This window comes from Antechinus flavipes, chromosome 6 (genome assembly GCF_016432865.1).
Source record: "Antechinus flavipes isolate AdamAnt ecotype Samford, QLD, Australia chromosome 6, AdamAnt_v2, whole genome shotgun sequence".
Taxonomy (NCBI): Eukaryota; Metazoa; Chordata; class Mammalia; order Dasyuromorphia; family Dasyuridae; genus Antechinus; species Antechinus flavipes.
Window position 1 is genome coordinate 241,645,047 of NC_067403.1, and position 27,157 is coordinate 241,672,203.

General features: G+C 36.7%; 1 protein-coding gene across 1 annotated transcript in view; it reads right to left on the bottom strand.

Moving 5' to 3' along the window:
* Positions 1–2,552: 2,552 nt before the first annotated feature.
* NUP160 (nucleoporin 160) overlaps positions 2,553–27,157 on the bottom strand; it is a 44,689-nt gene continuing 20,084 nt past the window's right edge. Inside the window, exons 19-36 of the mRNA XM_051963812.1 lie at positions 27,087–27,157; positions 26,820–26,979; positions 25,609–25,678; positions 21,978–22,076; positions 21,531–21,650; positions 16,431–16,526; positions 16,181–16,275; positions 16,008–16,104; positions 15,816–15,921; positions 14,856–15,016; positions 12,114–12,174; positions 11,666–11,776; positions 11,334–11,457; positions 10,841–10,942; positions 9,319–9,460; positions 4,532–4,657; positions 3,781–3,885; positions 2,553–3,571 (exon numbers count right to left, since the gene is read on the bottom strand). Of these exons, the coding sequence (XP_051819772.1) occupies positions 3,485–3,571; positions 3,781–3,885; positions 4,532–4,657; positions 9,319–9,460; positions 10,841–10,942; positions 11,334–11,457; positions 11,666–11,776; positions 12,114–12,174; positions 14,856–15,016; positions 15,816–15,921; positions 16,008–16,104; positions 16,181–16,275; positions 16,431–16,526; positions 21,531–21,650; positions 21,978–22,076; positions 25,609–25,678; positions 26,820–26,979; positions 27,087–27,157 (1,933 nt within the window). The 3' untranslated portion in view covers positions 2,553–3,484. The remainder of the gene's footprint in view (positions 3,572–3,780; positions 3,886–4,531; positions 4,658–9,318; positions 9,461–10,840; positions 10,943–11,333; positions 11,458–11,665; positions 11,777–12,113; positions 12,175–14,855; positions 15,017–15,815; positions 15,922–16,007; positions 16,105–16,180; positions 16,276–16,430; positions 16,527–21,530; positions 21,651–21,977; positions 22,077–25,608; positions 25,679–26,819; positions 26,980–27,086) is intronic.

Sequence of the window (27,157 nt, forward strand, 5' to 3'; positions counted from 1 at the left end):
CATAACTTATTCAGCCATTCTCCAGTTGTTGGGCATCCACTGTTTCCAGTTTCTCACCACTACAAAAAGGGCTGCCACAAACATGTTTACCCATGTGGGTCCCTTCATAAAATAAATCTTTTAGTTAAAAAAGGCATTTGGCATTTGGGCTATGTGGCCTGGCCATCAGAGTCACAGTATTTGTGGTACCGTTTGAGTGCTTGGCAGTTCAGCTATAAAGAGAACCTCAGTGTCTGGAATCCTATCGATTAAGAGAGGTGGTTTTTTTTCCTAAATTTTCCTAAGACGATTCAAGTAGAAGTGATTCAGTTTCCTTACATGGTGCTGATGTCCTGTTCAGGTTTCACAGACATATAGCAATGAGGTCAGCCCAACAGCTCTGAAGACTTTCAGTTTGGTAGGCAGCCTAATACCTCTTCAATCCCATGCTTCCCAAGCACTGAGCTACTGCTCTGGTGATTCACGGGCTAACTTCAACATCTGTCACATACTTCACAACAATCCTGTGAGGAAGATGCTATTATCCCCATTTTTATTTTGAGGAAAATCAGACAAAAGGCAAGTGCCCAAGGTCAGGCGGCTACTAAGTATCTGAAGCAAGATTTAAATTCAGATCTTCTGAACTCCAAGCCCAAAAATCTTTCCATGTCACTACTTAGTGACTCAACCACTCCACCAGCATTTATTAAGTCCCTGTTATTTTCCAGGTATAGTGCTAAGCCCAGGGAATAAAAAAATTACGCTTTTTCTCTTCAAAGTGCTGATACAGATTAATTTCAGAGTGAAGGAGGCATTTGTACCTTTGGAGACCAGTGTGGGCTTTACAATGTTTCAGTTGGATTTTGAAGGAAATTGGGTATTCAAATTGATAGAAAGAAGAAGTGCATTCCAGGCTGGAGGCAAAGCCAATGCAAAAAAAGAGATTATTCTGATTCCAAGATCAGCCCTACATGGATGAAAGGACTAGACTAGATGAACTCCAACATTTTCTTCGGGTCTAAAATTCTGTATTCAGCCACAAGGATGAGGAGTCATAGCTAACTTTGAGTCTCTCCATCCTTCACTGTTGTCATATTGATCCTTAAAAGAGAAATGAGAGCATATTTCTGCTTGCTACCAATTCTAGCCAATAAAATGTAAGCGCCTTTGAAGGCAGTAATTGTTTTTATTTTGTCTTTGAACCAGCCTAGAGCTGCTTTGTTGACCCAAGACAGTGGTAGATGATCAGTTGATTTTGTTTTTGTTCAGTTTCAGTTATGTCGGACTCTTTATGACCCCATTTCGGGTTTTCTTGGCTAAGGTAATTGAGTGGTTGGCCATTTCCTTCTCCAGCTCATTCTACAGATGAAGAAACTGAGGCAGACAGGGTTAAGACACTTACCTAGCTAGTATCTGAGCCAGATTTGAATTTAAAAAGATGTCTTCTTGGTTCCAGGCCTGGTATCCTTTCTACTCCTTGGAAAAGACTTGAATATATGTCTTCAAATATATGAAAGCTGTCATGTGGAAGAGATTAATTTCTTCCTGTTTAGCCTCTGTGATAGGACCAACAGCATAGGGAAGCTTTCCATAAAAAAAAGAGAGCTGACTTCAATTGGCTTCTGGCTTTGTTAACACAACCTCGTGGACATCTAATGGAATAAAAAGCCCTAACTATGGGAGTCTAGGTCCCTCAGAAGTGGATTCAAAAGGCCATGAGTGGTCCTGTCTTTTATTTCAACCTTAACAATCACTCATTTTATATGGAGATGTGGGATGCTGAAGAAACTAAATGCCTTTGGATCATTGTAGCACATTCTTCTGGTGTTAGGACAAATAAAACTTTGCTTTTCTTAGCTATTGTGTGATTCCCGATTGCCTTGTTCTATTTGAATTCTAAATAGCAACTAAGAGAGTGCTGATGTGGGGAGTTCACGCCCACATTTCCAGACAGAGCTAGGAATGCTGGGTGGACGTGATGGAATCTGTTTAGCTACAAAATGAGGGAGGACTAGAATTGCTGAGGTATCTTTCTAGATGATAATCTTGTAAATGAAGTTCCCAGAATTCCTGATAAAAAGACAAAAACAGGCCTACCTTCAGGCTCCCTCCCTCCCTTCAGCTCTCTTTCCTGAATTGTCTTCATTAGAATGTAAATGCCTTGGGAACAAGGACTTGTCTGACTTTCTTCTTGTACTCATATTCCCAGTGCATGACACACTATGAGTGGTAAAGAAATGCAGTCTGTCTGTCCTTTGGCTTATCAAGGCACAAATCGTCTGTTGAATGGTGGTTTATGTGTTGACTGATTCCTGAAGCTCCTCTAAGAAGGAACAAAGCCTTTCAATTCCAGATGATAAACACATCAAATCTCATCATCGCTAAAATGTAACCCATCATTTAATCAATGACTGTAAACAAATTAAAGTCTGTCTGGCTTTTTAACCCAAACAAGAAAGAAGTACAATGAATTTGGTTCTGATTATGGCCCCAAAATGCAGTCTTACAGAATAGTAAAAAAAAAAAAAAAATCCAAAAACTACAATATGCACAATAACCAAAGTATACACAGCTTATTTCTTAGAAGATGATGATCAATAAATTTTAATATACAGAATAAAATCACAGAAGATTTTCCTATCTTCTTTCAAAATCTTGAGGCCCATATGCCTCTTGAGTACGGAGGTTTACATTTTGGTCCAGCCCTTAGTAAAGCTTGAATGGAATCAATAAATGACTCACATCCAGCCAGGTTATATTAGGTTGAGACAGTACATTGTGACAGAAATGAATGTAGAAATTTGCTGTTTCTGTGTCAGCTAGACTTTGAAACTTGCAACATTTGCATCAATATAAAATCGAGTCATTTCAAATTTGGCTTCAGGGTCAAAATCGGATATGCCATCCTCTTCAAGCACCTGCTCATAAGTTGAGTCCTGGCTTGGGCAAGATATTTTCTATTTTATTGACGGTCATACAAAAACAACAGTAACACAATCCCACATGAAGGATCAAGAGAGGGAGCAACGTTTTGGGGTTATTTTTTGTATGGAAAATACATGTCAGTTCTGGATCAAAATGATTCCACTGAACTACAAAACGTGAGGGGGAATTAGAGGGTTTGCAGTGGCTGATTTTGGCTGCTCACTACAACAAATCACCAACCAAGTTTTCTTGGTTGAAGGTGGTTTTAATTTGCAGATAAACAATGTCTTCAGTAATTTAAAAAAATATAAACTCTACAAAAGCTCCTGAATCATATACAAAAGCAGCTGCTTCAGACCAATAGTGAAAACCAGAAATTGTGTATTAGCACCACCAGCCAGTGAGTACAAGGACCTCTGCATGACTTCTATCTTCCTGGCCTCTAGTAGACTTCAGGCATAACACTGTACATATCATTTACACTTCGTAGAAATCAGCCTTGAGCGCAGGGTTCCTGGAGAATCAGGTCTCAAGCCCTGGGAGGCACCAAGAGGTTGCAAAGGTTAGAATGTCCACGATACTAGTGTCGGCGATACACCAAATCCCGTGTTGCCCGGTCAACTTTTTCCTGGTAGTCATTCAATTTGTCAAGTATTTTCTGATGCAGCTGCGAGAGAGAAAAAAAAAAAACCAAACGCTCATGAGGCAGTTCAGGAATTTAAAAATCAAGCTTATTCCTGGCACCAGTTACAACCCAGAAGCCTAAGAGGTTGCCAGCAAACTCTCTGCTTTATTCACTTTCCCTTCTAGGCCTCAGGAAGTGAAGGGCAAAAAAAGTGCCATGGGCCTTGGCTCCCAGTGAAGAGTATCACTTACAGCAAGGTTGTGTGTGTTGGCACTATTTTCTCCCAATGATTGAAGAAGCTGGTCAATAGCAGAGTATGGAAGCCATACCATCGGAGAGGTTGCAGACAGAGGAAACTAAAAGGAAAGATAACTTTTATAAAGTGAATGAAATCACTTGAAAAATTCTCAGGTTTTTATCTCTTATTCTGAACCTTTAACAGAGTATATGCTTTTAATTTTTTCTTCAGAGCTCCTCCTGCCTCCCAGTAACAAAAAGAATGTAAATGCTATACATCAGACCAGATTTTTTTCCTCTCATTTTCTTTCTTTATTTAACTGCTTTTAGGCACACCATTTTTTTCCTTCCTAAAAAAAATAAATTCTAGTTTCACTTAGCATTAAATTTTCTTTGGAAAGAACATTCTCCTCTGGGGATTAACATAGTCACCATTTTGACAATGAAATTGTGACTAATTAATAGGAAAAAAAAGTGCTCTGATGTGGACTTCCTTTGTATTTTGCTGCCTAAAAGAGAAAAACAACATGGTACCCATCTATACAACTCTTTTTATGGAGGACAATTCTGACCATAAACCCCTAAAGGGAGAAAATGAGATATTATTCCCATTTTACAAATGGAAAAATAGAGGTACTGAATATTTAAATTTTAGGGAGGAAAATCAGTGATATAATTAATTAGAAACAGAATAGTATTAACACCCAAAGAGAAGCTTAATTACAGAACCTGGTGTAACAATAAAAAAAGTTAATTTGTGCTCACCTCAATTCCAAAGTACTGATGTCCTTTTCCAAGTACAGCATCAACATATTCTGAAACCAAATCTACAGCTTCTTCTAAAAGGTCATAGTTTAAGTACAGACGGAGTAATTCAGCAGCATCAACCTTCTATACAAGGGAAGGATGGCAAAGTACAGTATTTTGTTGACTTCTCTTCTTACAGAGACATTACGTTTAAGAAACTGAAACTTTCAGTGAGTTAAGGCATATAAACACTGTCTAGGGTTCTGGAGCCTTAATACTTAATAATAATGCATTCTGTAGAAACTGATTTTTTTTTTTTTTTTTTAGAAATCTCTTAGGGATGGAACGGTATCATTTAAAGACTGGTTATTCTTGGAAAATCTGCAACAGGCAATTTTCCAAAAGAGAACAAATCTTTATGGGAACTGTATTGCTAGTTAGTTTGATAAATGAAGAAGTGCAGATCAACTGAAAAAAAGTGAGACACTTCAAATTTTTCTAGAACACTATTATATTTTTGTAGCAATTAAACACCTAGATTTGTGCCTTTTCTCTCTTGTTCCATTTAATAGCTGTATGGCAAAGTACTTAAGTGAACTTAAATACTTTAAAATTACTCAATCAATAAGCATTTATAACATACAAAGCAGGCAATATAGTTAAGTGTTGCATACAAAAAAAGGCAAAGCCTAGCCTTAGATACTAAGGAGTCAATAGCATTTATTAGTTACAAACAAAATTAAAAAGTAGTAGATGGAAGAGAATTTGACAAAGACATTAACAACTGGAAGGATGGATAAAAGTCTTCTGCAGAAAAAAAGTAGAATTTAAGGTGAGTCTTAAAGGAGGCCCAAGAAAAACTAAGAAGTGTAGAGCAAGCATGTTCCAGGCATGGAGATGGGAAAGTACAAGGAAGCTATCATTTATCATTCCCAGGTCAGAGAGCATGTGGAGGAGATTGGGGGAAGAGCCCAGGTTACGAAAGGCTTTAAAAGCCAAAGAATCTTCTATTTTATCCTGCGGGTGATTAGATAAGGAAGCTCTGGAGCTCACTGAGGCTAACATGATGAAATCTACAGTTTAGAAAAATTGGGGCAGCTAGGTGGTATGGTAAGCTCCTTCAAAGCACTGGCTCTAGAGTCAGGAGGACCTGAGTTCCAATCTGGCCTTCGACAAGTCACTTTGGATAAGTCACTCACCCTCCAAATGCCTAAAAACCAAAACAAACAAGCAAGTCTCTTGGTAGTTGAGCGGAGGATTGAAATGGGGAGAGATTTGAGGCAGAGAGACTTAATTAGAAGGTTGTTATCACAACCTAGGAAAAAGGGGAAAGTCTCAACTAAGGTTGTGGCTTTGTGACCGAAGGGGACAGACATATGAAGATAGAAATGACAAAATGTGGCAATGGGTTGGATTTGTGGGGTAAAAGAAGTTCAACATGACTCTGAGGTTGTGAGCCAGTGCAGCTGGGAGGATTTTGGTTCCCTTGAACTGTTAAAAGCAAAGCTCATAAGAGAAGAGAATTGTGGGTTTTTTTTTTTTTTTTGGGGGGGGGAGGGGGCAGGGAAGGCAATGATTTTGGTTTTAGACAGAACAACCGATTGAAAATTTCCAAAAGGTACTTGGTAACATGGGACTGGAGCACAGGAACAAGGCCAGGACCGGACATACAGATGTAGAAATCATGTGGCTAGAGCTTACTAGCCCCATGGGAACGGATGGGATGGCCAAATGAGAGTACATAGTGAAGAAATCCTGGGAAAGAGCCTTGGAGGACACCTGTCTCCAGGAGGTGTGACTCAGAGGAAGGACCAGCAAAGGAAGACTTACTGAGAATGAGTGATGGATGGTTAATTGAGAAAAGGCCACTGGATCTAATAATGAAGAAAGCACTTTTAACTCGGGAGAGGGTAGATTGGTTAAATGATGAGACTGGATACAGAAGCTAGATGTTTTAGATGAAAGGAGGGATGAGAAGGAACCTATGACAGATGGTTTTATTTAGGAGTTCAGCAATGAGGGGAAGGAGGGTTCTGGGATGGCAACATCAAAAAAGGTTTTGTTTTTTGTTTTAAAATAAAGTGAGGGATTTTTTTTTTTTTTTTTAACAATTTGTAAGTAGCAAGGAACCAGCCAGGTCTCTGTGAAGGTCAGAAGATGGAAGAAGTAAGAAGGTAAGTTTAAAACAAGACTTTTGTGTGTTATGGAACAGGCACTCTGAAAAGCCACGTGGAAGGATTAAGATCTAGAAGGGCAACATTTGGAGAGTTGTATTGAGTTGGACAGGCCTTCAAGCTAGGCAAGTTGGGAATCTGAAAAAGCAGTAAAGTCACCAAACGAGGAAGGCATTCTGTTCTATCTGCAGGCTAGTCGAGAACAGATGAAAATATTGCCAGCCAGTATTTCCCAGAACAGCAGATAAATAAGAACAGTATTTATAGGGAAATGTAACATTCTTCTCTAAAATGTAATCTCTTGTTGGGGTTTCCTTGGGGTCTCTGGAGGCAGCCTTCTTTCGGTTCACTAATCACCTCAAACGCAGCCAGGTATTAAAGTCCATATCCTTTACTGTCTCCTTCAAAGTCTTGTCTTCTTTCCTGTGGCCCAGTTAGCTTTCTTAGAGGCCTATCTCTCTCCTTGGTTCTGAGAGTTTAAGCTCTGGCTTCTGAATCTCCCGGACTGAATCCTGGTTGAGACTCCTAGCTTATATATGCTCTCTTAAAGATGTGACTCTTGTAGAACTCTAATAAATACTAAGTACATTACTGAATTAGAGAACTGTTAAGTACCAGGCTAAATTAGATAACTGGCTTAGCATCTTGTTTCAAGTTCTGGCTCATAACAGGGAAAGACCTCAAAGAACAAAATGGAAGTAACAATAGCTCCAAGTCCTCAAAATGAAAGGGCAAGGAATCTAGAGTCAGGGGATCCCAGTGTGAATCCTGACTCTGCTCCTTGTTAAGTGATGAGGACCAATCATCTCCCCTTCCTGGAAGCAACTGATTGTCAGGGCCCCTTCCATTATAAAAGGGTTAACTAGATCTGGATTCAAGTCTCTGCTGAAAACCTTTCCCAATTCATCAGGTGGATCTAGCATTGGAAGAATCCTTCAAGCCCATGTAGGCCAACTCTTCTTGTTGGAGGAGAAAACTGAGGCTCAGGGAGCTTCTGTGACTTGGACCCACAACTAACAAGGAGCAGAGGCAAGTCCTGACTCCAAATTGAACCTTTATTTCCATTCTACCATGAAACTCATCTCCCTCGATTGTCAGTTGCCATTTCATCGATCCTATTTAGCCTAGTCTATTAGTTCCTCAATGTTTTACACATCAGTTTTAGATGTGTTTTAAGCTTTGAGTTTTACCTTCTCTCTCTCAACAATCAAACCTGCCTGTACCTGCCATGTGCCCTGCCACGTCATCTGCACTCAATTGAATCTGTAGAACCCTCAGTCTTCAAGAGAATAGAAATAAGTGGTCAGTGGCTGATGAGAGCTTGGTGTCCTCAAGGAAAAACCAAAAAATGCAGGTTTTCTTAAAAGCATTTTCTCCTTCTCTGCCTAATATAATTTCCTTTCTTGGGAATTTATTTGTAATGAAGGTTGTCCCAGATCCTCCTTGATATTTCAATGTGGAGGATAGAATAAAACTTTAAAAATAGGGGAAGATGAGTTCAAATCTCAGTTTTGCCAACTATTAAGCTGTATGACTAGACATGTCAGTTCACCATTTCCCCTCAATTTTTTCATCTCTGCTATGGGGATACATACTACCGTGTTTCCTACCCCTCAGAGGTCCTAGGAGGAAAAATGCTTGATAAACCTAAATGTGAATTATTTGCAAGCCAAGGAGGCTCCAATTATGGTGTCACTGCATATGTGTGTGAGGGGAGATGGGGACCTTATGTCCACATACATAGAAAGGGAAGTTGTCAAGTTAAATAGGCTGGTAGGAGGCATTCAACAGAAATGTTTGCTGAATAGCCACTTAAAGGAGTCCTGATGTGGGCAACTGAAGGCCAGCCTCTTGACTGCTAGGGTGTGTGTCTTAAGTTCCATTTCTTCACTTCAGCCAAAAAAATTGATGTTTTAAACTATGCCGAGAAGCCAAATACCTTAAGTCAGAGTCCTTGAGCTGCCAGAGTCCTCTGCCTCTGCTGGCACTAGCTGAAGTGTTGGCCCATTTTAGGCACTTCTGGGAAGGACACTGATCAGTGAAACTGAAGAATGGCTGGAGAAGAATAGCCAGGATGGTGAAGAAGATGCCTGAGATCATGCAACATGAGGATGGTTTGTGGACTGCACATATTTAGTTGAGAGAAGAAACTGTGGAGTCCCTGAGAAGTATGTGGAAGGTTAGATAGGCTGTGCCTGCTCTCATGAAACAGCCTTAGGTTTAATAAAGTGGCAAAATTTGGCTTTATATAAGCAAGAACTTCCCAACAATCAGAGCTATTCCAAAACAGATTGGGCAGGAAGCTACCTTGTCAAGGGATTCTAGATAAGAGTATGAACTGGATTCAGTTTCCTTCTAATTCTAGGTTGGAGTTAAAATAAAGAATATTTACACTAGCTAGATGAGAAGACTGTTGTGGGGAAAGCACTTTGAAAATATGAAAGAACTAGAGATCTTATATGATGTATGATGGATTTTTACCTAGTAAAACATGCCCTATACTTAAAGGCAACAGGATCACACACTAAACTACAGCTAGATTTTTCTTCCAAGGCACTGCTGCTTCACTACTAATCAGGTTATGAAGAAAAGTGGATGGAAAGTTCTTATGAAAACAAAGGCACTACTTACCTTGTAACTATTTATAAGCCAATTGGGTAGAGGAACCCCATGGGACAGTAGCTTATTGATTACACAGTGATGATATAAGTTATTTTGGCATTTGTGTTTTTCCAGGTAAGATGACAACAACCTCCACGCTTCATCAGTAGAACTGGAAAAAATGATTTTCAGATTCTTTCACAAGCTACACCAGCAGAATTTAAAATAATTTTTTAGAAAAAAAATCCAAGGTTTTAGAAAGGGAAATGTTGAAAATTATCTTTGCATTTATTTGAAAAAATAAAAAGCTATTATATATATATAAATCCTACACCCAAAATGTGTCAAAGAAACATGATACGCTTTGTTCAGACAAAAAGCTAATATAATATAGAATTACACTGAAAAAAACCCCATGGTGGCTATCCCTATTTATGTTATTTGTGAGCACCAGAAGAAAAAAGAAAGGATTTTCCCTTTCCGCATCTGTTTAGAATTTTTAAAAGAATGTAACAAAAATTAATTAAAACTTAAATATAAAGGATGAATGGAAACAATTAAAACCTAAAAAAATTTTTACTAAATAGGAATGAAAATAAATAATTGGTTTCAAGAAAATATTTGCAATAAAAAATTCTGTAATATCTGTATATTAACTTTCAATAAATCATAACTGGCTCAGGCTCTATAGGGCTAGAAATAGAAGACTTAGTTGTTGTCCCTGTCCCCATCCTTTTGCTGCAGAATCTTCTCCTCTCTTCCCACCAGAGACCTGGATTGTAGAATTGGTTTTGGTCTTGAGTAGCTGTACAATCACAAGCCATTTCATTTTTCTGGGCCTACTTATCTGTAAAATAAGATGATTGCCTCAAATAATCTCTAAATTCTCCTGCTAGTTCTCAAATAATTTTACTATGTGCTAGATTGTATGATAAAGACTAGAAGTGCCATGGAAAACCAGAATGAAAGGTCACTGTGAGCTAGGTTAGGATGGATAAGACCTGATCTGTGGCTCAGAAATATGTAACTTCATTGTTTTTGAGGGGAAATGCATAAGGAGAGAAACTGAAGTCTTAAACAACTATTATCAGGAGTAAATCCAGGAAAAGGGAATCAAAATCAAGTCTAACAGAAGAAGTGCTAAACAGCAACCAGAATTAAATGGCAGTTGGATATTAAGAAGCCATAGATGACATTTAAATAGAAGGTCTTGTTTTTTTAGAGGTAAGGGAAAAGGAGAAAGGGATATAATATTGGAAATAATATTAAATACAGACTTCTGACTAATCCCAATTCATATTTTTACTGTAAATATGGGATCACAAAACTGTTTACAACAGGTCTCTGGCTGACTGGTTTAAGAATTTTTTGTTGGATATTAAGGGATGTATCAAATATTACTCTATTATTTCATTTTCATAGATGTAACCCCCCAAAAGCAAGGTAGTTCTCTCTATGTAAGCAAATTTATAGAATTCAATCACTGAAATAAGATAGAGGATTGAAACATTTAAATCCAAAACACATGCCGGAATTAATGCTAGTAAGGTACCTGGACTCCTTGGTGGTGATGACAGATGAAAGCTGATTGGCTGCTAACCAACCCCACGCCTCTGCCTGTGCTGCCTCACCACCAAATTGCAACTTGATACACCTGTAATAGAAAGTAAGCATTTAAACCCTCTTCTTTCAAATAGTCACTATTATTGTGTCACAAGTCTACTTTCCCACTAAATTCCCAATAAAAATTCAGAAATATTTTCAAACATTCAGTTAGCCAATCAATCAAGACAGGGATTGAATTATGATTAAGACAAGTCAACAGTTATAAGTTATAAATTTAAAGTTTTTTTTTCAGTTAATACATTTAAATAAATTTTACATGATTAAATCTCCATTATAAATGTATTTTCCCCCCAGAAAACAATGAAATTGTATTTAAATAATGTACACTACGGTACTTTAGAATGAATTTATAATTCAGACATGTCTTGTAACAAGAAGCAGGTTGTTAATGTTTGATAACAGGATAATTCGATACGTACTTGAAAGCAAGTCCCTCAAAGACTGGTGTTAGGGAGAGTTTAAAAGTCTGACACAGTGAGACGGCTGTGTCAAATAGGCCGGCCTGCACCAAGAGAGTGACCATTTCCTCTGCTGATGAGCTTCCTGTATAGATGAGAAATATATTTATTTCTACTCCCACTTATAAAGCAATGTCCTTTAAAAAAAATTTAAAAATGTCCTACTGAAGAGCTTTTTAAAGAAAGCCTCTAGCCTGTTGTGGAGTGTACATGGTCTGAAAGAATGCACATGTAGATGGGTCCTTATGCTTCTGATGGTATTTGAGGAGAAATGTAAATCAGGGAATTCCTACCTGCAATGGCAACTGCGGTGGGGTCATGCTGAGCCAGAGTGAGGCGGATGCGGGCCAATGAACACTCCCTTTCTAGGTCTTCTAGTTCCAAGATTTCAACTTGTCGGCTCGCTATAAAACCACAAAGAGAGAGACTCTAAAACCCCAGAATAAATCAGATAGCACCAGATAGTGCCAGGCAGGCTAGCCACTTATCAATCCTTGGGCAGTCAATAAACAAAAATCTCCTAATTTCTAAAAATTTTCTGAAGAAAACAGAAAATAGTTGGTCTTTCAATAGCCCAAATATCTGACCTTAAAAAAAAAAAATCAAAGTAACATTACTATTTTAATTAATTCTCTATGTAGAACAGAGTCAAGAACAAGATCATCAAATAAGAATTAAGTAGCTACTAATGTTCAGATTTAATGGTAATCAGACAACATTTAGCTAAAAGTTCTCACTTACTTGGGACAGCTGTGCATTCTCCATCGTGATTCCTTTTTGGGGAGGCTCCAGGGCGTTCATACTAGTAGACAAAAAAGTAATTAGCTGGCTGATGGAAAATTCTAATTTGAAATAATCAACTAAACTAAGCAAATATTGTAAAAATGATATCAATCTTAATTTAGATATTTAATGCTATGCCATACCATCAGAGAGCTAAACAACATAATGTTTAGATGTTTGGCCATTTTTTAGTCATGTTCAACTCTTTGGGACCCATTTTGGGGTTTTCTTGACAAAGATAATGAATGGTTTGCCATTTCCTTCTTCAACTCACTTTACAGATGAGAAAACTGAGGCAAAGAGGATTAAGTGATTTGCTTAGGGTCACACAGCTAGTAAGTGTGATTTGAACTCAGGTCTTCCTGTCTCCAGGTCCATCACCTACCTATCTATTAAGAGAACAATTACAGAAAGTTCACTTGGAGGAATATCAAGAGAACTAATGAAAGTAGATTTAGGAATGCTGACTGAGGACACTTCAACAATATAAAACATATGCCACCAAAGCCATTTGGTGTTGATTAAATAAAAAAGGAACAAAATTAATAGAACTGACAGTATAAAGAAGAATCAGAAATAATGGAGCTCAGTGTTTGATAAATTCAGAAACACAAATTTCTTAGGAAAATAATTTCCCATTTGATAAAAATATCTGATATAACGGGAAAGCAATCTGGCAGATATCACAATAAAAAATTTAGAAAGTAGATCACACACCTTTCAGTTAGAAGCAGGAGCAAATTCGTAATCAAACATGTGATAGAGATAATTGCAAATTAAGATAATTTGATTACAAAAAGTTTTTGCACAAGCAAAGTTAAAAAATAAGAAGAGAAGCAGTCTACTAGGGAAAAAAGTCTTTCTAACAACTTGGAATCCAAGACCTCTCCATAGACAATCACCAGAGATTTGGGGCCATGAGCTATTCCCAAAAGGTAAGTGGTCAAAAGGTATGAACAAGTAATATCAAGAGAAAAAAGCAAATTATCAATAATTATATATAAAAGAAAGCTGTCAGTAAAAATAAGCAAGATATGCAAACCAAAATGCACATGCAGATGGGGAGATGAGTGTGCTAGTAGGATGTTATTGCTGCAAGGATTAGGAATGGGAATGGCCACTCTGGAAAGCAATATGGAACTGTTTGTCACAGACAAAGCTAAGGCATCACATGTCAACATGTTCACAGAAGCACCTTTTGTGACTCTAAAGAACTGGAAACAATGTCCATCAAACAAGCAATGCTCATCAACTAGAGAACCGGAATAAGCTGTAGAACCTGAAGGTAATGGAATACAATGGGGTTGCAAGAAATGATGTAAGTGATAAAAACAGAGAAGCAGGAAAGGGCCTCTGTGACTAGATGCAGAGGGAAGTTGGCAGAGCTGAAGACAATATAGACAATGATGTCCTACAATGACTATATAAGTGGAAAGACCAACCACTATCATACAATCCAATGTGAAGGTTGGAAAATTACAGAGAACAAGCATAGGCAGAAAGAAGTGATATTAAGAGAAACCACCTCGCATTCACTTGTAGAGGTGATGGTAGTAATAAAGTATCATGGCTATAGGAGACTGAATATATTTTAAACTATTTTCCCCTACGCATTAATCAATTTTGCTGATTTCCCTTCCCCTTTTTATTAAAAAAAAAAAAAATGTGTCCTTTATGAAATGGCTCTTTGGAAAGGGGGAAATGGAAGTATATGGGGAAATTTAATCAATGTAAAAACAAAAGATGGCAACAAAAATTTTTTAAAAGAAAAAGGAAATGAATGTTGCGAAGTTACAAGATATAAGCTTGACCCCAAAGAAGAGATAAAAGACAACCCTTTCTCAAACCAAACTACAACACCATCCTTGCAGTGGCAGGAGGCCATGTTTGTTAAGATATAGATCTCTTTTGTGGAATTATTTTTACTTCTTCCTCTTAAAAATTATTTGTCATAAGGGATTGCTGGGATGGTACAGAATGAAATCTAGGTAATGTTAGAACAAAAGATAACAATAAACATTTATTTCTGAAAAGAAAAAAAATCCCCTCTCCTTCCAACTTTGTGCATCTGAGTCTGTTAGTATAGACTCTCTGGTACAAGGAACATCATTTGCCTGCACAGATGCTCAAATAATAAGGACCAAATAAAAGAGGTTTTGGTGTTCAAAAAATGGTGCTGAGGAGTCCTGGGCTTGGATCTGATCCTCACATCATACAGTTAGCTTTACTCAGTTCCAAGGCTATGTACTCCAATGCATTTGCAAGGCAGATGGCAAGGATTGGAAGTGAGCCATCTGTATCTTTGGTCGCAATAGGAATTGAGCAAAGAATGTGGATGGATTTAAGCAAATTCATCACCATTAAAGAAAACTTTTAAGTGCAAGTATTATGGACAGGAAAATGCTAATATGAATTTCATGAACATAAATATAATCAATAAATTTTTCACTTTCTTGCTAATGCTGTATTGGGAAAAGAGGATGCTCAATCAGAATCAGATAGTTAAAATCATCACGAAAAGGAGAATTAATTGGGCATTAACAATAACTACTGCAATGTTATTAAATAAGAAAAAGTCCAAAAAGTTGAGATAATGAGAAAATGAGATGAGAGATGTGGCTGTGTAGCACGTGAAAGGGTTTCATTGTTGCTGCTGTTAATAAAACAATACAAAATTTAAAAGAGTGAACATTTCAGTACCACTGCCCCGGCAGCTGGCTGTACAATCCACGCATATTCTGGACGGATCAGCCGCAGGCAGTTGATGGCTGCCAGGTAACAGTTTCCTTGTTTCTCAAGTCCCCGGAGAGTCCGTACTTCTCTACCAAGACGCATACCATACTCGAACATCACCGTACCAGCTGTGGAGCAAAGACAGATGAGACTTCAGAATGACAATTAGTGTTGTTCTCCTGGGCTGCACAGCCACTTTCCAGGGGCCAAAACCAACAAACAAGCTCATGGTTAACTTACAATTACAATAAAGCCTATGCTTTCTTACATATACTAAACCAGTTCAACCTCCTTGGAGAGAACCTTGAAACCCAGAATGGAAAACAGGATGGTCTGCAGAGCAAATGTCTGAACTCAAATGACTGACTCTTATTACACAGATTTTAGTTATATTGGTTTCAGGATACAAATCAATTAACAGTTATGTAAAAGGAAATACCTGGACTAGATTTTCCAGCTCTAAACCCTATTCTTACAGCATGCTCAAGGACAAGAAATCAAGGATATAAAGCTTGAACCTTTATTTATAATTATATTAAATATATTATATGTATTATTTATAATTAGCCATAATTTTCCCAAGTGAAATGACAATATTCTTAGTAGTCAAATAAGAGACAAGAGATATGTTATACAACATTTTGTAGCTGTAGTCACAGAGCTGCCCGTTGAGTGCCTTGATCAAGTTATTAAGCAGTCATCTTGCTATAAAATGAAGGAGTACTGATGAGATAAGCTCAGCATTCCCCTTCTACTATATGATTAAATTGATACTCTTCCCTCCAAAGCCTAATTCTTGTATTCCCCCTCTCCAGCAGTAGCACCTTGGGTGAGTGTACTTCCATTCTGTAAACCAATATAAGGTGGACTAACTGGCTTCTTCCAGGTCTGACATTCTATGACAATTAGTTTGCCCTAAGGCCTTACCTTTTCGGTAGTTGTGCCGATAGATGTGGAAGGCATACAGAAGTTCATAATAATTATGAGTCATCAGATCTACAGCTCGGGCACGTGACTCTATTATCCCCACAACCTAAGAAACAAAGAGCCAGGTGAGTTTTCAGTGGCTGACAAAGCCACCAAAGTTCTTCGCCTGTGTTCTCAGCCAGGTTAATTTACCTCATTATGCAGGTTCACATATGGAAACTCAACCAGATCCTGAAGTTGGGAACGTTCACAGAGAACTACCACCAACTGTCGCAAGCAATCTAGCTGCCTAGAACAGAAAAGAGGGTGTCAAGCACGATTCTTTTTGTGGGCCAAGGGGCAATGGGGATTGGCTCACTAGCTACCTGCTGGGGTCTGGATTCTGAGTTAAAGCCTCATAAGCTTCATTATTGTGTCCTAAATCCAAATGATGTTTGAAAATGCATGTCCTCAAAGTAGCCTAGAAATGAGATAAAGGAAAAAGAAAGGGGTATAAAAACCTCAATTATAGTACAAAGTTTTAGGTTAAAAAAAAAAAAAAAACCCAGCTAACTGGTGATACATAAAAAAGATTAATAAAAATTAGTAAAAAGAAACAAAAATTTCTCTTCTTACCTGACTTTTCCAGTCATCACCTGCTTCAGTAATAGCTAATGTGGCCAACTGAATCACTAGTTCAGGCAAACCAACCACATCCAATAATCGCAAAACCTAAGGATATAAAAGCAATTTTGATCATCACAAATGTACTCTTAAGCAGTGAATAATAAAACTGAAATAAAATTAGGCACTTGGTTCTAAAACCAATTAGAAAAATGAAAGACACTATATGACAAGTTCAAGCTAATGAGGTATCACGAGGCATACCACCACATAGTTAGCTCTATTATTTGTGCATCTTCCTGAGCTTCTACAGTTACCACATAATGCTGAATTTTAACCTCCCTCCACTTCTATTCTCAAACATTATAAAAATGATGTCATTTACATGCTAGTTAACTCTGATTATCTGTGTCAGTTTTATAGGCATAAAAGTGGTAAAAAAAACAAAACCAAACCAACATAACAACAACCAAAAAAACAATATAACAAAACCTGAAAGGATCAACTGATTTTGAGCTCAATATTCTTCATTTGTTTAATGGATGTATTAGGAAATAATTAAGCAGCCAAAGGATAGAAAAGCAAATGGAAATTTAAGAAGCTAGAGGCCTGGACATAAGTGCTTCTTGCTTTTTGCAATTAAAAGTTCTCTTAGAAGAAGAGAGGATAAGATCCTCCCTTAATTTTTATTAATATTTCATTTAGTATTTTTACAGTACTACCATTAGTGCTGTTGGCCCAGTTTTCCAAAACCATATATGCCTTGTGGAAGAAGTTGGAGAGCTTACTATTTTCTTCTTCTATTATTTGTAGTAAGCAATTTAGTAATTGAGAAGTTACTGCAGCTTATTAGAAGTTTGAGAATTTGCCTGTCAATCTGTAAAGGCATGTTGTATTACTCTGGAGCAGGTTTTTAATGGTCTGTTGCATTTTTCTTTCTGAGGGAGATCATTTTGGGTCATTTACTTTGGGAGCATTATATTCTTCTGTAGGTAATCATCCATTCGTGTTAGATCCACAAATTTAGAAGCATAAGGTTGTGTATCCATGACAATTTCCCCAATCTCCTTTGCCTTCACAAGCTCTGCTTTCTTTTAATTTGCATGGTTTTAATTTGGCATTTTTTTTGCTTAAATTTAACTGCTCAAAGTCAACAAATTTTTAAAAAGACATCATTTTAGCTGTTTTGTTTTCATTTGTATTTTACTCTGGTTCCATCTTTATTTTTTTTTTCCTGTTTAAAGCTACTGGTTCAATTACTTTTTTCCCTTGTTGATGTATCTCTGTTGATGCAACTCTGATGCAATAGTATTATTTATCTTTGCTGTTCTGAACATTTCCCTTTTACCCCATAATTACTGAAGAAATCTTTATTTTTAAAAATAACTTAGGGAAGAATCCTTGAGCCCTTGGAGGAGCAGCAGCACAAACAGTAATATTACTATGATTTGGTGATGATGTGTTAAAAAGAGGGTATGGCCTCTCTTCTATATTTGCCTTTGTGGGCCAGCCCAAAATATGTCAACTTTTATCCAAGTTCTATGAAGTCTGGGAAAAAAAACTTTCTTTTTCTAACCAAATTATCTCCTTATATACTCAATTCACCAGTTAATGATGTAATTCCTCTCATCTTTTTGGTGGATTTAACATATACTGATATTGAGGTGTTTAAATCTTCCATAATGACTGAAAGGCAATCTTCCTGTAAGACTAAGTTCTTTGGGAGATCTGCCACATATAGATAAATACATATTTAAGACTGGTACATTATTCTGGATAGCATCATATTATTTTTTTCTATTTCCTTTAATATCCTGTACTTTTTAGTGCATAGTCAATTTTGTATGACATCATTAATGCCTTTTAAGGTTTTTTTGTGTTTTGACACTGGCATGATATTGGAATCTATTCAATTATTTCTTTGATGAAAGTACTTCCTCAAAATATATCACCAGTCTGCACTGTAATCCAATCTGTGGCTCCTTTTCATTTTATGAAGATGCTCAGTCCCTTTTTATTGAGTATTATAACTGCAACATATATTTTTTTTAAAAGACATTCTACAGAAAAGGAATACAGATTTTTTGATTTTTACAGTTTCTTTTATTAGTCAAATTTTAGAGAACCACACTGAAAAAAGATCCTCTGTCTTGTGTTTTAACTCAAACTCCCTTTTCTCAAAGACAGGATTTTACTTTAGGATCCTTCTCTCCAAACTCCCAATCACCCTCTTAAATGTTCTTCTTCCCCTTTCCTGTTACTCCAAGTTATTTTTCTGAAACCTTCAGAGAGTTAGCCAACTATTTTAGATTGATTTAAACACTTACCTTGTTTGGCCACGAGCCTCATCCAAGGTTTTTGGAAGATTAAAAGAATGAGTCTCTAGATCTGTTTTCTTCTCACACACAAGTCTCCAGCTTTCTTAGAAAATGCTGAATTTTGCAGGCTGATCCCTACTTTTTAATTCTGTACATAATGCACTTTAATTTCTGTGATTCTCCTCGGATCTCCTTGAACATTCCACTGGGATCCAAGCTATAGTTTCTTGGTAAGTGATTTAGGAACTTTTGGTAACATTATAATGTTGTAATTTAATTATGATATTGCCTTTGCACAGTTTTATGTTTTGCTGGTTCTTTATATATATATATTTATTTATTTCTGGTTGTCTACATTCTCTGGGATGATGATAATTGCTGCATTTGGTCCACTGGTTTGTCTCCCTAAAAACTAGACAATCTATTCAACTCATATCCAGTTTAGAAATAAATGTAGTGTTAGCATTTTCACGCTTTCTGTTGTTTGCTTTCATTTTGTTTTCCTTCTCAGGTGTTTTTTTTCCTGTCTAGATCCAATTTATCTTATGCAGCAAGATAACTACAAATATGTACAAATATATTGGATTTAACACATATTTTAACATATTTAATATGTATTGGACTACCTGCCATCTAGAGGAGGGGCTGGGGGGAAGAAGGGGAAAATCTGGAAAGAATGTTCTGCAAGGGTCAATGTCGAAAAATTACCCATGCATATTTTGTAAATTAAAAAAAAAAAAGAAAGAAATATAGCTCAAATATGTAAAGAACTGAAGTGAATTTATAAAAATAAAAGCCACTCCCTAGTTAATAAATAGTCAATGTATAAAAATGACAGTTTTCAGAAGAAATTAAAACTATCAATAGGCACATGAAACATGCTGTAAATTGCTGATTAGAGAAATGTAAATTAAAACAACTCCAAGATAGCACCTCACATCTATGAATTAGCTAACATGACAGAAATGTTGAAGGAGATGTGGAAAAATTGGGACACTAAAGCACTGCTGGTGAAGCTTTCTGAAGAGGATTTTGGAACTATATCTAAAAAAACCGTCAAACTGCCTTTGATCCAGCAATATCTCTATTAGGTCTATTATTTGATGCCAAGAGATCAAAATAGAAGGAAAAGAATAATGTATACAAAAGTATTTACAACAGCTCTTTTTTGTGGTGGCAAATAATTTGAAAGTAAGGGGTGTCTGTCAGTGGGGGAATGAATGAACAGGTTGTGGTATATGATTAGGATGGAATGATGAGCAGGAGGGTGGTTTCAGAAAAACCTGAGAAGACTTAGATAAACTTATATAAAAGTGAGTAGAACCAGGAGATAGTTGTACACTTTAACGGCAATCTCGTAATAATGATGTGTCAAAGGTTTAACGGTTCTGATCAAGACAATGATCCAAGACAATTCTAAAGGACCTATGATGAAAAATGCTATCTAATTCCACAGAGAGAGAGAGAGAACTGATGAACTTTGAATGCAGATTAAAGCATACTTTTCCATTTTATTTTTCTCCTTTTTGGTCTGTGTTTTCTTTAGCAACATGGTTAATATGGAAATATGTTTTGTATGACTTCATATGTATAACTGATATATAGATTGCCCTCTCAATGGATGGATGAAGGAGGGAGAATACTTAGATCTCAAGATCTTAAAAAAATGCAAGTTAAACTTTTTTTTTTTACATTTAACTGGAGGGGCAGCTAGGTGTTGCAGTGGATAGAGCACCAGCCCTGAAGACAAGAAGACCTGTGTTCAAATGTGGCCTCAGACACTTAACACTTCCTAGCTGTGTGACCCTGGACAAGTCACTTAATCCTAACTGCCTCAGCAAAAACAAACAAAAACAAACATTTAACTGGAAAATACTTAATAAAAAAACACTTTAAGAAAATTTTAATGGCAAAGTAAGCAGTATATGAATCTGCTGGCTAAGTGTTTAGTTTGTAAATTTGTCATTTTTGCTTTCTTCAAGTACTCCTGCTTGATAATTTTGATCTTTATGGAATTGCTGTGCCATCTGGCTGAGGGTACCTCTCACAACTTCTACAGTTTCCTTTCTCCTGCCTTTCTAGTACCAAGATGCTTTTGAAATTTATACCTTTTCATTGTGCGGGCCTCTTTGGTTTACTTGTGTTTATATGTTTTTCTTTGCATTTCTATCTGTTGTTTTTTTGGGGAGGAGGGTTTGGTCTGTGAGGAGACTGGTACTTTTAGTGTCTCTAATTGGGATAGTTTAGTCTAGTTTCCTCATTCTCATCTAAATTCACAAAACCAATTCTACAGATGGTTAAGGATGCACAGATGAAAGCTGACAAATGATTTATGTTGGTACTAATATGTTTTATCAACTTAGAAGTTGTAAGCTCTTTGAATTTATTAGCAGGTGAATAATTTCGCATGGAATTTCAATATGATGAAAAAATAAGTTTGGCTTCTTATTGGTACTATTTATTTTTACCAAAGAGGAAATAAATTCTGGAGCCCAATAATATATGCCTGGGATGGAATATTGAGTGGTATCAGCTTCTTCTCTATAGTTACCTTCAATTTATATTTACTATCTACTGGGAAATAATGTAATTGCTTGGGAGTGTCTCTGAGTCTGTAACTACTCAATAACATTGAACGCTGCATTTTCCCTTGGCACTTCACTGGAGGTGTGGTAAGTAACAATTTAACAGCATTTCTATTTACAAAGCATTTCCCCCTACTTTTCCAAGACACAGCAATACAATTATATGTGGTCCAAAAATCAATAAACATGCATTCTGTAAGATTTAATACCTTATCATAATATTGTAGTCGGGGAGTAGAAACTATTTCTCCCTCCTCTGTGCGGATCAATCGATCTAAGAATTCTTCTCTGCCCACTTCAGAAGCAGCTTGGCAAAAACATTCCAGAGCCTAAGAAAACAAAGCAATTACAAGGAAGGGAAGAGGAAGGAAACCAGCATTTATCTTCTAGGTGTCTGCTATGTGTCAAGCATTATAACAAGGCTTCACAAATATTAGCTCATTTGATGCTCACAACAACATTCAAAACAAAACAAGGAGTTTTGTGAATTCTGGGCACCAAATGCTGCAGCAAATTAAAGTTGGCACTTGAATGATTGGGATGAGAAAAAAGTTTGCGCCCCCTCCCCTCCTCCCCCCGGCAACGATTCTTCACAGCAAACAGTTACGCTCCAGACTCTCCAGTTAATCAAGCAGAAAGAAAAAGACTAAATGTACCTTATGTCCTTCTCCCATAACCAGGTAGCATCGGCCCATCATGAATCGGCAAGAGCCAACACTCACTTGACACCAAGGCTGTAGCAGGCGAATGTATTCCTTAAAGACAAAAATAATTCTTTTATTAGAATAGGAAAAAAGCAAAGCAAGAACCAGGAGAGCCAGGAATAATGGAGAATGAATTCATGTTCACAGAATGCCTCCATCTCACTATGGCTCAGCAAACTATTTTGTAAACAATGGATCACATTTGCACTAACTTGCAGGGCCTTGAAAAAAGTTTAGTCAATCTTAAAGCAGGATATGAATGTGATTACTGAGAGAAATAACACAAGGCTTAGCATCTCCTTCTTTCCTGCTCCGTTCCTATCCATTGAGAGGGCAAGATCTATCAATATGAAATCATACAAAACATTTCTATATTAGCTATGTTGAAAAAAACCTCAAAACCGCAAAAAGTATGCTTTAATCTGCACTCAGTGTTTATCGGTTCTCTCTCTGGAGATAGACAGCATTTTTCATGGCTCCTTTGGAATTGTCTTGATCAGAACAGTTAAACCTGACAGCAAAGCACTGTTACTCTGACCAACTTTCTCCTGGTTTTGCTCAGTTCACTTTGCAAGAGTTTCTATAAAGTTTCCCCGGGTTTTTCTGAAACCATTCTGTTCACCATTTCCTATAGTATATTAGTATTCCATCAAATCATACACTATAACTTGTTCTTCCATTCCCCAAATGATGAGTATCCACTCAGTTTTAAATTCTTTGCCACTAAAAAAAAAAAAGCTCTTGTAAATACTTTCATACACATAGATCCTTTCCCCTTTTCTTTGGGATACAGACCTAATAGTGATATTGGTAGGTCATAGAGTATGCTCAGTTTGATAGTTTTTTTGGGTTTAGTTTCAAAATACTCTATAGAAAGGTCAAAACACTTCACAGCTCCATCAATAGTGCACTAGTGTCCCAATTTTTCCACATCCCTTCAGCCTTTGCCACTTTCCTCTTTTGTCATGTTAGCTAATAAGTGTGAAGTGCTACCTTGGAGGTGTTTTAATTTGCATTACTCTTGTAAGTAGCGATTTACAGCATGTTTTCATGTGACTACTGAGAGCTCAGATTTCTTCTTCTGAAAACTGTCAGTTCTTATCCTGTGACCATTTTTTAACTGAGGAATAGGTTTTTTTTTTTTTACACAAATTTGCCACAGTTCCCTATATATTTGAGATATAAGGCCTTTATCTGTGAAATTAGCTGTAAAAATCATATCCCCAGTTCTGGTCTTTCTTTCAATTTCAATTGTGGCTGCACTGATTTTGTTAAGTGAAAACCTCTTGAGAAACTCTTTCTTAACCAAATAGATGGTGGTTCAGTGGATAGTGTTGGGCCTGAAAACCCAAGTTCAAAGCCTCTGACACATTAACTATGAGACTCCGATCAGCTGCTTAACCTCTATCTTCCTCGGTTTCCTCAACAATACCTACTTCACAAGATAAAAAGAGATCATATATGTAAAGTGCTTTGCACAGTGCCTGGCATATGTTTAATAAACACATCACCTTTCTTGTCATTTACAAAATTGGGATGATAATATTTGTAACCATTTTACACACATATTTTACAATAGCCCTCATAGTTTATTTTTATTTATTTAATTTTTTAGGTCTTTATTTTTTTTTTTTTTAAATAACTTTTTATTGATAGAACCCATGCCAGGATAATTTTTTTACAGCATTATCCCTTGCATTCACTTCTGTTGCCCTCATAGTTTAAAAAAATAATCCAAAACCATGCAAATAAAGTCTTTCAACTATTCAGATACTTTAACCCAGCATTCCCCCTACTGGGCATATGCCTCAGGGCCAAAAACAGAAAACAAGATCCTATCCATACACTCTACTGTAGCAATAAATTGAAGTAGAACATTGCAATCATCTGGGGAATGGCTGAATAAATTTAGTGCGCTGATGTAGTGGACTATTATTGCACAGCAAGACATGACAAAAATGAGGAAGAAAAACACAAGGCAAGTTGTATCAAGAAATAAAGAGTGAAGAAAGTATAGGGGGAAATGATACACAATTATTACAACCATCCTAATAGAACCAAGGCTAAAAAGCAGATGAATTCAAATGAAATTCAATCACTTCTCTTAGTTCTGGAGGATAAGGACTATGGATATAGAATGAGGGATGTTCCATTTCATTGTGTTACATGGAAGGATGCAGGCAGGGAGGGTAGGGAACATATTAGAAAATGATTATGTTGTCAAAAGGCATATATTTTTTTTTTACAAGTGAAGGAAGAGTCAAGAAAAGTACAGGCTATTTCCTTCACAAATAAATTCAGCAAGTTTCCAAATTCTGGTATTCACTGTTTAAAATGTTTTTATAAAAGAGGATTTTACGGATTCATGATGATTCTGTTTATATCCACATACTAGAATGTATGCTGTTTTATTTATTTATTTATATCAAAGCCTTTTATTTTCAAAACATATGCATGGATAATTTTTCAACATTACCCCATGCAGCTATGTAGTGCAATGGGTAGAGCACCAGCCCTGAAACCAGTAGGACCTGAGTTCAAATCTGGTCTCAGACACTTAACACATCCTAGCTTTGTGACCCTAGGCAAGTCATTTAACCCCAATTGCCTCAGCAAAACAAAACAAAACAAAAAACAACATTAACCCATGCAAAACCTCATGTTTTCTTTTCCTTTCCCTTCCCCCATTCCCTCCCCAAGATGGCACATAATCTAATATGTTAAACTTGGTAGAAATATATGTTAAATCCAACATAGGCACCTATATTTATACCAAACAGGAAAAAAATGAGAAAAAATAAAATGCAAGCAAACCACAACAAAAAGAGTAAAAATGCTATGTTGTGATCCACACTCAGTTTCCACAGTCCTCTCTCTGGGTATGGATGGCTTTCTTCATCACAAGATCATTGGAACTAGTTTGAACCATCTAATTGTTGAAGAGGGCCATTTCCATCAGAATTGATCATCGTATAATCTTCTTGCTGTGTACAATGATCTCCTTTAGCATCAATTCATGTAAGTCTCTCCAGGCCTTTCTGAAATCATCCTGCTGATCATTTCTTATGGAACAATAATATTCTTTAACATTCATATACCATTACTTACTCAGCCATTCCCCAACTAATAGGCATCCACTCAGTTTCCAGTTTCTTGCCACTACAAAAAAGGCTCCCACAAACATTTTTGTTCCTTTCCCTTTTTTAAGATCTCTTGAGATATAAGTCTAGTAGAAATACTGCTGGGTCAAGGGTAATGTTTGCTACTTTGAACATAAGACTGTGCTTTCCATGTGAAAAAGAGAGTCCATTCCTTGTATGGAATTACGGTAGAGATATGATGTGTATAGCTAACTTCTTGAGAATGGTATTGTAGAGAAAAAGAAAGCAATGATCTCTGGGGACCCCTGCTCCCCTGAAAACTTGTAATATATATTGATGGAAAGACAGTAGTAAGAGAGAACTATTTGTGTGACTAAAGAGGAAGCTATAGTTTTGGCCAAGATAAGTAATTATATCCAAATGTGTAATTCAGAAAATGACCCTGCTAATTCAAATGAACAAATGTGAAATATTGAACTTACCTGTAACTGTGTGTACTGACAGCTTCCCATCAAACACTCTGGAAAGATGCATCCAGGATTGCTAGGCCATCTAATTATTAGCTAAGAAAAAAGATCTTTTACTGTTATCGGAAGAATTAAATGAACACTATAGAATAAGCTGGGACACAGAAGCTTTTGAAAAACCAAGTTAAAGGATGAGATAAATGGATTGAAGGAATCAGAAGAGCTAACAATCACTTAACATTTTAAAAGTTTACAAAAAGTTTTATATCTACTCCCTCATTTCATTCTCACAACACAATAGGTGTTATAATTATGCTCATTTTACAGGGAAGATTCTGAGATTCTGAGAAGCTAAGTGGCTTGTCAAGAGCTGCACAGCTTGGTGGGATTTGAGTCCAGATCTTTCTGACTCCAAGTCCATTGCTCTATCCACTACATCACCCTGTCTGTCTGATATATATTCTTTTCATAATTAAGAGGTAATAACATAGATCACATCAAATAATTACATCAAGAAGATAAATGTGAAGTGTTCAGTCATCTGTATAGCCTGTCCATAATGGCTCAACTGGTTAGCAATTAATGCTCAAGTCAATCTGGCCCCCTTTCCAACTTTATTACATCTGATATCCCATAGCTTGACAAATGGACTTTGAGCTGCTTTTCCTACTCTATTGCTACATCTCTCTATACAAAAAACATGACAGCCACATGTGTGGGAATCATTCCTTATCCATTAACAGCTCAACTCAGACATTAAAGCAAGTTTTTCCTAATTCCTCCAAATGTTTTTCTAGGCTGTGTGTTACAACCTCATTCCAAGATAACCTGGGTTTCCTGAACATCAGGCCCATTTAATTTTTAATCGTGGGATAGGTCTTCATGGGGTCTTGTACATAGCCTATTATAAACTGAATAGATAGATACCTGCTGCGCTGAATTAAGCCAATGTCGTTTAAAAAAGGTAATGTTCATGTGAAATAGTTTTACCTCTGCCCTGATCTAATGTCACTGACTATATCCTGAATGTCATCTATATCTTATGCCCTAATGATGACATATCAGAAGTGACATCTTTATATAAAAATAACATCAATGCAATATCTCCACCCCCACCCCCACCCCCATCAAAAACTCTGGGCAATTAATTCATTAAAAATTTATGTAACAATGTCCTTGAAGTAGGGAGAAGTAAATTTCCTAGAAGTTTTAGAATAAAAGGATACAAAAGTTGTAAGAAATAATTGGTAATTGTAGTAATCAGCTGAGGCCAATTCACATCAGTTTGAGTGAGAGGAGCCTTTGGTTGGGAGAAGAGATGAGACAGAATGTGTTTTCTGGCCACTTCTTGGAAAAATAACTCCACAATTGTCTGAGGGTTGGATACTTAAAAAAAAAAAAAAAAAAAAGTTTGCAGACATTATTAATCACCAGGAGATGTGTTACCAATGCTTCAAGCAAAGTAAAAAAGACTGCCAAGAAACAGTCCTTACCAAGTTTATGTGACGTCAAAGTGTTGGAGTCTGTCAGCTCTAATACTGATAAATGCTGTAGATTGGATTCC